This window comes from Ursus arctos, unplaced genomic scaffold, assembly GCF_023065955.2.
Source record: "Ursus arctos isolate Adak ecotype North America unplaced genomic scaffold, UrsArc2.0 scaffold_34, whole genome shotgun sequence".
NCBI lineage: Eukaryota > Metazoa > Chordata > Mammalia > Carnivora > Ursidae > Ursus > Ursus arctos.
Window position 1 is genome coordinate 1,803,966 of NW_026623030.1, and position 11,494 is coordinate 1,815,459.

The 11,494-nt window shown below is 50.1% G+C and overlaps 1 protein-coding gene across 3 annotated transcripts in view; it reads right to left on the reverse strand.

Moving 5' to 3' along the window:
- Positions 1 to 11,494, reverse strand: part of RSPH14 (radial spoke head 14 homolog) — an 80,091-nt gene that overhangs the window by 64,996 nt on the left and 3,601 nt on the right. The window contains exons 1-4 of one of the 3 annotated variants that reach the window (XM_057306046.1): positions 9,829 to 10,738; positions 7,964 to 8,209; positions 6,830 to 6,929; positions 3,769 to 3,887 (exon numbers count right to left, since the gene is read on the reverse strand). In XM_057306046.1, the coding sequence (XP_057162029.1) occupies positions 3,769 to 3,887; positions 6,830 to 6,929; positions 7,964 to 8,162 (418 nt within the window). In that variant the 5' untranslated portion in view covers positions 8,163 to 8,209; positions 9,829 to 10,738. Of the gene's footprint in view, positions 1 to 3,768; positions 3,888 to 6,829; positions 6,930 to 7,963; positions 8,210 to 9,828; positions 10,739 to 11,494 lie in introns of those variants that run through there. The other 2 variants (XM_026487889.4, XM_057306045.1) reach the window with 2 other exon arrangements.

The window sequence follows — 11,494 nt, forward strand, 5'->3', positions numbered from 1 at the left end:
CGTGCCGCACCCGGGGGCCTGAGAGGAGAGCCAGGAGCCGTCAGGCAGTCATCGGTCCTATGGCACCCCCTGCTGGTTACTCTGGGAAGCCACACAGCTGTCCCGATCCCACCAGGCCCAAGGACTCAGAGGGAAGACCTGTTTCCCTGCAGATACCTCGTATTGCGGACGAAGCAATTGAGGCACCGTGGCTGGAAGAGATCAAGGGTGCAACACAGGTGTTGAATTAATGAAGGAGGGGGGGAGTGAATTGCCGCAAATAACTAACAAATGATCCTTTAAAATGTGGCATAAAGCCTGCTAATACGGGTCTTTGTTGAGTGCCAGGCACTCGGCCAGGTGCAGAGGGTGCCTTCTAGTGCGGCAGTGGATAGAAAACCCATGCGAATGACCGCCAGTAGGAGAGCCAGCTGAGTCAGACTGCCAGGCACACAGACTCCCACGCTCCGTGACAAAGCCGAGGCTCCGACAGGCTACGCTACGGCTCAAGGTCACGCGCTGGTTAAAAGTGCAGCCACTGAAGGAGATGCACCCACCCCACCCCGAGGCCCAGCGAGGACACCACCTGGGACACGGCCACACTGGCCACCCCAGAAGCCACAGTGCTCAGAGTTCCCCCAGGCAGACTTCTTGGGGCGTCTGCCATACCCTATGTCTCCCTCTCTCCCTCCAGCTATCCCCCCCCCACCACTGCTGCACATCCCTCACAGAGTGTCCCAGGCCTCCCTTCCAGACACGTCACAACAAGCAGCACCCAAGAAAACCCGTGTTAGAGGGGGTGGCTCGCTCCTGGGGCCCCCAGAGAGGCTTGTCAGAACCACAGCCCCCTACCCCAGTGCTTGTGCATTCCAGAACAATTTTGCAGGAAGGAGAGAGAAGCGGGGCCCTCCCCGCCAGAACACAGATTACCATAGAGCTTCTGTAACTCTACAGAACTCTTACACTGTTAGAACAAAATAGGACAGAATATCTTCATGAGCTCTTAAGCAGCACAAAACACACACACACACACACAGACACACACACACACACACACACACCGAGGGAAAAACAGATGAAACTGACTACATTCAAATGAAAAACTGCTGGGCTAATGGATAAACAAACAGTGAAGAGCCGTGCAATAACCCAGGAAATGGTATTTGCAATGCATGTAGCCAACGAAGGGTTGGAATCCAGGATGAATGAAACACTCCCTCAGATCAATAAGAAATGGAAAAACAACTCAGCAGTGTGCTCTGGCTCCAGGGAGACACTGGGCAGGAGAGGAGATGCGGGCTGCGCCAGGCAGAGAAAAGATGCCTCTTCTCCCAGCCACAGGGGACGGCAAAGCCACACAAGAGTGCAACAACACCGCACACCATCAGGGTGCTGGCGAGGATGTGCGACGGGCTCTCTCCTGGCTGGAGGAGGGCAGGCCGGGAAGCAATTGAAGCCTCTGGCCAAACTGAAGGCCGTGCATTCTCCCGCCTCCACAAGGATGCTCTCCTCCAGCAGAGGCCTTGGAGGGACTCCAGGAAAATCTGAGCGGGAATGTTCAGGATCAGAAACAACCAGCCCGCCCCATGAGCCAAGCACGGGTAAGTGTATATTGAATGTCAGCATTACATTCAAACACCAGAAAGGTATGCCACGGTTAAAATAGTCAAATGGAGCCCATGACACAACATGGATAAATCTCAAAATTATAACATTAGGTTAAGTGGCAAGGGGATACATGCAGCAAAATCCATTGGCACAGAGTTCTAAAACATGCCAGGCAAGGTCTCTGGATAACTGCATCCATGGTAACATATAAAGACGTGCGTTAGGGATACAGTCAGAAATTACTGGGGGCTCCAGGGAAGGCAGGAGAAAGGGTGCCGGGTGGGGAGGTTCACAGGGTACTTGGACAGTTATTACTTTTTTTTTAAACAAAAATCTCAAGCAAATGGGAAATGCGGTAGAATGTTAAGACTTAGCAAAGCTGTGAGGGTACTTGATGTTGACTATCGTCTCTGAATTTCTCTGAATGCTTAAACAGGTCGCAATAATATAAGAGAGCTGGCTGGGAGCTCCACACCCCAAGAAGAAGCATTCCTGTGTGGTAAGCACAGGGCATTCATTTAGCTCAGGCCTGAGCATCGGTGCTTCACAGACACCCCACTGTCCCAGCGGCCCCCAATCATGGCCTCAAGGGAGAATCGGCCAAGGTGCGTTTGAGAAAGATATGTGCGCCTGCTCCCAGAGACAGATTCTGTTGGCGTGGGATAGGGCCAGGGATAAGCGCATCCTTTTAAAAGACCACCGGGGGTCTGTTGTCTGGCCTAGCATGCTCCCCAGCGCCCGGCCCGGCCCAGCTGGAAAAAGGTGCGCTTCCCGGATGGCAGCAATCCCAGGCCCCCAAGGGCCCTGGTCTGTTAGGCCTGCCTCTCTGCACCTGATCCCATTAGTCATTTCTCTCTGGGCCCTCAACTCAGGGAGTGCTCACACACAGAGTTGAGGGTTTATGGAGCATTTCACGCAGGGCGATGCGCTACACGCTTGGCGAGCACCTTCTCACTTGAGAAAGTAACCTATCCGGGGGCATGCGAAGAACCAGGGGAAAGGGCAGAGGGAACCCAGGGCTGTCTCACTCCTGGGCTGCGACGCCTTTTTGCACACCTTTAACTTGAGGCACCCCCTTTAAGGCCTTGTATCACGCCTCTTGGAATGAGCCCCCTGTTTAAAATGTTCATTGCACCACGTGACAGGGCGGCCGTGAATCTGACACAAACCTCAAGCCTCTAGCTGCGGGGGGTGGGTGGCCGTCACCCTGGACTCTGCATCTAACCAGCAGGGGCACTCAACTGAGGGCGACCTCAAGCCTGGGGGGGCAGGCTTTCTTTACTCTTTAAACGTGCGATGGCACACTTCACAAATGAGGACATTTACAGGGCTAGAATCATCAGGGAAACACAAATTAAAACCAAAATGAGACACTACCACACACCCACCCACCAAAATAGCTAAGATAAAGAGCCAGGAAAGATCAAGTGTCCGTGAGGATGGGGAGCGTGTGGAACTCGACGGCACTGCTGCTGGGAGTGTAAATTGGTATGACTATTTTAGAAAACCATTGGCGGTACCTTCTACGGCTGAACACAAATTTGTTCTATCCCCAGCAATCCCCTCCCAGGTATGTCTCAAAAGAAATGCATCTGTACATCCATCAAAAGACCAAGAACGTTTATAGACACTCTATTCTTGGGAGCCACACACGAGAAACAATTCAAACGTCCGTTGGCAACAAAGTGGATAAAGAGACTGTCGCATGCTCATGTAATGTGAATACCATACTCCAGTGCAAATCAGCAAAAACCATACATGGATCTCAGAGACAAAACGTTGAGCAAAAACAAAGGTAGAAACAAGATATTACAGACTGTACGTTTCCACTTATGTAGAATTTAAGAAAAGGCATAAAACAATCTACAGTCTCATAAATAGAAGATACCGTTTCCCTTAGGGTAAGGAGTAGTAACTGGTCTGGGGCACGTGGGAAGTTTTTAGAGTGGTGACGATACTCTAGAAAGTTCTCAGTCTGGGTAGTGGTTCCACGGCATGTTTACTTAGTACAATTTGATAAAACGTTTATGTATGATTTGTACCTTTTTGATATGTATGCTGTACCTTAGTAAAAGCGTAACTTTTTTTAAAAAATGTGCTCTAGACGGCGACCTGCAGCATGACGCGTGAGTGACCTGCGGTGGAGACCGAGGGGCCACCTGATGCCCACAAAGAGCCTACCTGAGGGGAGCTGGGCCAGATGCTTCAAGGCCAGGTGCAGGTTCTTTCGACAGGCTGGCTGAGGGTCGTTCAGCAGGTAGGACAAGGCAAGGATGACATCATGCTCTAAAAAGCCCTCTCTGAGGAAAAGAATTCAGATTTAGGCACAATTAAGACCATGCCCAGAGAGGATACCGTAAGAGCAAGGAGGAAGGTGCCCACCCGCCACTGGCACAGACCACATTCCTCCGGCTCCTGGGGAGAAGCAAAAGGCCAGAGGTGGGCAATCAATTACAGCATCTCTAGAGGCCATGGAAGCAGTGTGGCTTGTGTGGCGGTGCGAGGAACCACACGTTGGAATCACACAGCTCTGGCCCTTCCTCAGCTAGGACTCTGACTGCTCTTTGTAGCCCTGGATGCTTCCTTTCACTCTTGTGAGCGTCAATCCTATTATCTGTACAATGAGGATGAGGCAACAGAATTCACGACTGACTGACCCTGAACTTCAGGGATCCACCCACCGGGGCACACACCCACTGACGCTACAGGCTCTGCAATCCCTGCCCCTCAAAGCCCCTGCCTCTTCCCCAGCTGAATGGGGAGCCTGCCAACAGCCAGATGCTTGCCTCCAAACCTATGCATGCCCGTTATGCTGCTTGTTATAATTATATAAGTTAATTAACTATTAGGGAAGCCAATTAGATGTGAGAAGAGGTGTGTTGTTTTTTTTTAATTTCCTTATGAAAACAAAGTTGATTGCTTTGGGAAGACTCAAAAGTGAATCTCAAAAAAAAAAGTGAGATGACTGTAAAAGCTTCTAGAAGGTTTTTACATGCAGATTACTCCATTAATGTCTTTGAGTTCTCGCTCTATTTGAAAGAAACCAAAGCTGCAAATTAGATGATGTTATAGGTGTGGTTTAAGCAAAAAAGATGATGGGAAACACCAACCAGTGGGCCCACACCCAAGAAGAGGCCTGGGTGGCACAGAGGGATTGGTGAGTGCCTCGTTATTCGTGTCTGGGGTTAAAAGGAACAGTTTAAAGGGAATGTGCAACTTCTGCAATTGCTGGCTTTGTAACTCTTTCTTTTGATTAACTGCTGGGCCCGAGCACATCTGGTGTGAGGGCTCCGGAGGGCACATCTCTCAGGGCTGGGGTCAGTGAGAACTCAGTGTGATGCCCTTGCCCAGGGCCTGACACACAGGAAGTGCCCAACCAATTGTGCTCGTGCTGTGTTGGCCAGGATTTAACCTACGATGAGTTCGGAGTTGTTCCGGGACAAGAAAATCCTAGCGGGGCACCCAGGTTGCAGAGGACGTCCCTGACTGCCCATCATGAGGTGTCCGGGCCTCTTCAGTCAGTCCCTGGTTGCCCACACCCGGTCACTCCTGCTTTGTAAGGCTGCCATGTTTGCCCTGAGGGCATCTGCCCCCCTCGCCAGCAGGTGAACAACAGGTAGGCCAGGGGAGCTAGGCCTCCTGGAAGCCTCTCCCGTTTGTGGGCTGTCATACCCACTGACTTCTCAAGGTAACAAGATGTCAAGCTGCAGCCTGCTACCCTCATCCCCTCTTCCTGTTGCTACCTGTGTGGGTACAAGAGGTACAAAAGTTTCCACACGAGCAGTTACTTAGAGCTTGACAGGCTCCACAAGCTACTGGCTTTAAGTTATAAGATCACCACCGAACTCGGGCAAACTTCAGAAATCAGCCTCTGTTACTTTTAGCACTTTGCAGTCTTCGTCTACTGTGATGTGGTGGAAAGAGCCAGGATTTGGGAATCCTGGGCCCTGGTATCTTGGTTCCCTTCCCCACACCTGGAGGTGGCAGAGCGAGGGATGGCAGACACTGAAGGAGTGTGCGGGCCAGGCCGTAGCAGGTCCTTGGTCAGTGATATTTGCTTCACTGCGTGTCCCCCATCAGCCCCTGCTACCGTGGCCATATCCACGAATCCACCCCCCCACAACCTCCTACTGCCACTAAACAAACCGACAAATTTCCTTGTACTTGCCCAAGCTCCAAGCACCTCTCCCCACAGTGTCTATCAGCCCTTGTTGGGGGTTACCACTTAATGTCCACATCAGGTCCAGAGAGAGAAAAAAGGAGCAGGAAGAATGAGAGTCCCTACAGTCCTCTATGCTCCTAAGTATTAAAGCACTTGGCCTGGGTGTGGCTCAGATAAGCACAGCGAGACTCCACCAAGGAACACCAGGGCTCCTGCCCCCCTCACTCCTCTGTCCCCCATACCCTTCTGCCCTTCTTGGTGCAAAGCACGTGAATTGGGGCTCTCACTGCAGCACCACCTCCCCATACGCACCCCATTCATTCATAGCGACCCAATGGGCCAGGGCTGCATGTCGTTCGGGCTAACCACGTCCCCTTCTGGGGACCTGAAATTAGAACCCAGAGAGGAGTCAGGGAGCAGGGAGTTCAGGGGGACTGAGGGACCAAGACCACCATCTGGAGATGGCCCTGAGCAAGCGGGAGTGTGAGTTCACAGAGACTATCTGCAGGGAGAAGGAGGCATCAGTCCCCAGAGAGAGGAACACCCGGTGGCCACCCAGGCCAACGTTAGGCAGATGTTTTGGGGTTGAGCGCTTCACGTGTGCCAACCCATTTAACTCCCTGCCCCCACAAGCAGGTGGAGACTAGGACACTGAGGCACAGAGAGCTTGAGGAGAGGCGGGACTGAGCAACCTTACGTTCATTTCATGAGATGCCCTGACATCCCTGAAAGGATCTCAAGCTTCTGTAAGGGGCATCTGTTGTTTACATCAAACAAGCTGGAAGACAGTGAGCACCCTGCCCCTCGATTCCTTCTTTCTGGGCACATGCACACTGGGCAGCAGTCCCTGGGCAGGGCTTTGTGATTCTCGGTTCTGTTTTCAATACCAAGTAAAACCAGTGATCCCAGGTCAAGAGCAAGAACTGAAGGGATGTGGGAAAGCACCCCCACCCTCCCTTTGACACACACACAAACTGATAGACAAAAATTGAGAGTATTCAAGGTCATCCAAGGGCCTGCCACCCAGGGGAGGGGGTGTGGCTCAGAGCATGACACTGGTTTCCAGAGACAGCTGCCCACCTGCCGTTATGGGTGGCCATGATGTAGAGCACCTCCGTGGTCTTTATCCGCACCATGTCATTGTTATCCTTCAGCAAGGCTTTCAGGCTCTCCAGGCAGCCTGCAAGGCACAAACACCTTTGAGCATTTACTAGTCTCAAGAAATCAACTTATCTAGAAGCCGACAGGTGAGCCAATGTCGGACAACAAGAGACTACCAGAAGTTCTGCTGCTTTGGGGCCTGGGGGACTCATGCCAAATGCAAAGGAGTTCTGATTCACCGAATGGTCTCTGTGAGATAGAAAGGCTCACACAGGGGGCTGTGTTATCTAACCCCCTGCACACTTCCAACCAGTGGCTGGTCTCTCGGTCCACTGAAGGATTAAGAAAGTGGCCTTTGCATTTGGAGATACTGAGGAGTCAAATTCTCACCCCTGTCCCAAAGTAGTCATGTGTCCTTGAATAGGTTACACCTAGGGATGCCACATTGGGCAAACAAAAATCCTGCTTTATTTATCTGGCAACCCTACGCTTGCACCCCTCCTCTGAACGTCCGGTTTTCTTATCTGTCAGTTTTCTTATCTTCCCTCCCAGGGCAGGTGCTATGAGAATTAAGATAACATAGGCAGAGCACTGGGGTGGTGCTGGCCCACAGTCAGGCTTATTAAACAGCAACTCTTACTACTGAAGCTCCACCCGGTGTCCTAGGCCCTGTTTCTAGGAACCACAGCCAAATCTGGAATTAACCTGCCCTTCGGCTAGGGCTGGAGGGAGAAGCAGCAGTTCATCCATCAGGTGCCTGATCTGGGAAACGTGTGACCATGTATGAAAATCACCTCAAGCCTTATTTTGATCATCAGAAGAGTGGGACACCAGGGACATAGCTCCCGGATACGTGTGTGGTTTTAATAAGGCATGTGCTTATCTTTTGTGACGGCCTCATGGATGACATAGATAGACAGGGCTGTTAGATGGATTTGTGGCCACCTGGTATAGCAGAAGGTGCTGATTTGTGGCTCTGGGTGGGACACTGGTGGTGTCTGACCAAGGGAGGGACACGGTGAAGGGGCCATGTCACCTCAGCCCCTCCCACTTCAAGCCACTGTGTCTATCCATCCAGATCCCAGTCATGGTCACCTGGGCTGTGACACTCACCTATGTCAATGGCCACGTAGACATGCTCAGGGTCGTGCATGAGGTCGCACAGAGCCATGAGGGCTTTCTGCCTCGTCAGCAGGTCCTCCGACTGCAGCTCCTCGTTCAGCTTGGGCAGGGCCCGACAGCCATAGGCAATGGCGGCCTGGGCAGGGTTGATGTCGGGGGGCAGGTACATGGAGCTCCGGGCATGGGCCATCGTTCCACGACTGCAGAGGGCAACTCTCTCTCAAAACAAAGAAACCACTGATTAAGAGAACCCAAAAAGTTGTCATTATTACCACCAGGAATTAGAAGCTACTTCTCATTTGATCCTCAAACCATAAGGGCAGAAACCACTGATTAAGAGAACCCAAAAAGTTGTCATTATTACCACCAGGAATTAGAAGCTACTTCTCATTTGATCCTCAAACCATAAGGGCAGTCAGGTGGGTATCTTTACTTCCGTTTTGTGGATGAGCAAACTGAGGCTGAGTGCAATGAAGGTCATGATAAAGGTAAATAGCAGCCCAAATTGCAAACTCCAGAGTTCTCCCGTGCTTAACGACAGAGGAAACCATCAATACTTTACATGCTGGGCCTACTGAATACTTTACATGCTGGGCCTACCCCAGACTCTCAGGGTCAAAGGCACCAAAAAGACAAAACAAACCAAACGAGCAAAGAGGAATATGGTCACCACGAGTAGTCCCTATCTTACACCAGCAACGCCTACTATCGAACTCAACTACCCCAGAAGGAGGGCACTTGTGTTATCCCAATTTTACAAAGGAAGTAGTTGAGGTCTAAGGGTAGGAGTTGGCTTCAGGTCATGGAACTGGTAAGGCCAGGAGCCAATGTTCAAATCCAGGTCTAGTTCATTCACCCATCAGGGACCCATATTCAGATGCTTCAGACACATCCACAAAAAGAGGAATTAAGGTTAAAGTGTGATTTATTTTTATTACACACATTTATACTTGGAGCAACTACAGGCAGTGTGGCTCAGGATAGCTGACCCGTGAACAACACGGGTGTGAAATGCACAGGTCCACTTACACATGGATTTTTTATAATACAGTACTTTTTTTACGTAATACACTTTTTGCATCAATATTTTTTTACATAAACACTGAATGTATTCTCTCCCTTATACTTTCCTTAATAACATTTTCTTTCCTCTAGCTTCCTTTATTGTGAAACTATAGTATATAATAAATATAACAATAACATATATGTTAATCGACTGTTGATGTTATCGGTAAGGCCTCTGGTCAACAGTAGGCTTACTAATAGTTAAGGAGGGAGTCAAAAGTTTTAAGTGGATTTTCGACTGTGGGGGAAGGGTAGTATTGGCACTCCTACCCTTATGTTGTGCAAGGGTCGAATGTAGTTAAAAACAGGATCCAGACCCAGGCCATGGGTGGCCCTTGACAGGTTACTTCTATCTGTGTCTTTCTACAGCTGCAAAAGGGAGGTTCATAATAGCACCTCCTTCCCTCCTTGCCAGAGGAACTGCTGCTCATGAGTCTGGCACACCAGGCTCTGGATATGTCCTCTGCGGCTACTGTTATGGTGGTAGTGATTACTGCGATTAGCCCCAGGGACAGTCCCCGCCCTGTAGGAAAGATCAGCTTCAGTAAGGGAGGTGAGCCAGACTCTGATTCTGGGCACTACGTGACGGGGGCGAGAGGAGTGGGGGCCTAGCTGGGAGGGACGTGGCCATTTCTCGGCTCCCCGGGCAAGGAACAGTGGGTGCTGGGGACAGGGGCCTGCCCTCTTCTAAGGAGCATGGGTTAGGGAGGTAAGAGAGGACCTGAGCCCAGTGTGAACCGGGCTGGGTGGATCTGGGGACCCCCTGTTCCCTCTGGCGGCCGCTGGCTCACCTGCCTCAGCCAAAGGTCCCGGAAGCGCACGCCAGTTGCCGGGAGACCGGGTTGCCAGGCTACCCCTCGGCGTCAGCAGCGCCCGCCGCGCAGGCGCAAACGGCCCCGGGGCCGAGACCAGCTGTAAAGTGGGGACAATGATGCTTTACAGGGTTACTGTGAAGAACAAAGGCGGCTCACTTTGTTCATGGTACAAAAGGGAAGCGAAGTGACTGTACTCTTTCTCTGAATTGAACACTGCATGCCTTTAATCCTCAGAGTAAACTCGGGAAGTGATAACATGCAGTTTACAGACAGAAACTTCAGAGAGGTTCAGTAGCTTCCCCCAAATTACACAGGCCTGATCCCTGGACTGTCTAGCCCTGGCCCATGCTCCTTGATCTGCAATCTGATTACCTGCTAATGACATAGATCAGCCCCTGCAGTGGAGCAAACACACTGCTGGCTGGAGCAATTGTTCTTGAAAGCAAGCCAGACCCAGCCATCACCCGCATAAAACCCTCCCATGGCTTCCCACTGGTCTCAGGACAGAGTCCAAACTCCTAGCCTTCCACTCAAGTCCCTGGGTCATGGCCTCCTTCAGCCATGCTGGATTCTTTTAATTTCCCAGATGGTCAACTATTTCCTGCAGCCTGAGCTGCTTGTAATACTAACCACTGTCTTGTCCTTCAAGACACGGCTTGGTGTACGCTTCTTCCACGAATCCTATCCTCTCCCCAATGCCAAATTAGTAAATGATCCCATAGATTAATTATCCCACTGGCACACTTCCTCCCCTAATTCTCTATTTATTTCTGTTTTCCCCAGCAGATTCCAACTTCCCTGAGGGTGGAGGTCATGTCAGTCCTGTTTACTTGCCTTTCCAGTTCCAGGAATATACTAAAAGGCTTTTAGCCAATGTAGAATAAATGAATGGTTAATGGACTTGAATCAAGATTTATAATCTACAAAGCACTTTCACCACCTTGTGTGATCCTCACAGCAAACCCTTGAAGTTGATAGTCGTGTCCATTTTATAGCTGAGTAAACTGAGGCACAGGAAGAGGTAGAGCAACTCACATAAGTCCACCCCCTAAGCCTGAGCTCTTAGCACTGAAATTTAACTAACAAAGGCACCAAGCATTAGCCTCCAGCACAATTAGCTTTGAAATGAAGATAACTAACTCAGATGTGTGTGCCCAGGAACCCATAATCTGATGCGGAGATCCACCCCCTCCGTGGTTCCTCAAAGGACCTAGTCATAAAGGATCTCTAGCCCAGAGCCTCCTAGCTTTTTTTAGGAAGGTGGTGTGGAGAGCAGGACTAGGAGTCAGGAAATCTGGGTTCTATTCTAGTTTTAACTCAACTAGGCAAATTCTTTTGATTTTGTGAGCTTTAGGTGCCTTGTCTGTGAAATCAGGGAGCTGAATCAAGTAGATTCTCAAAGCTGGGAACCCCGGGCCTCTCAGAATCTGGTTACAATCTTTCTTTCTTTCTTTCTTTCTTTCTTTCTTTCTTTCTTTCTTTCTTTCTTTCTTTCCTTCTTTCTTTCTTTTTTTCCTTCTTTTAATTATCTTTCAGTTTTATTATTTTTCAATCTCTTTTTGTTATCTTTTTAAAGATATACATAGCATTATATTAGTATATATGTTAATTATGAAACATAAAAATATAATAACTACGTGTG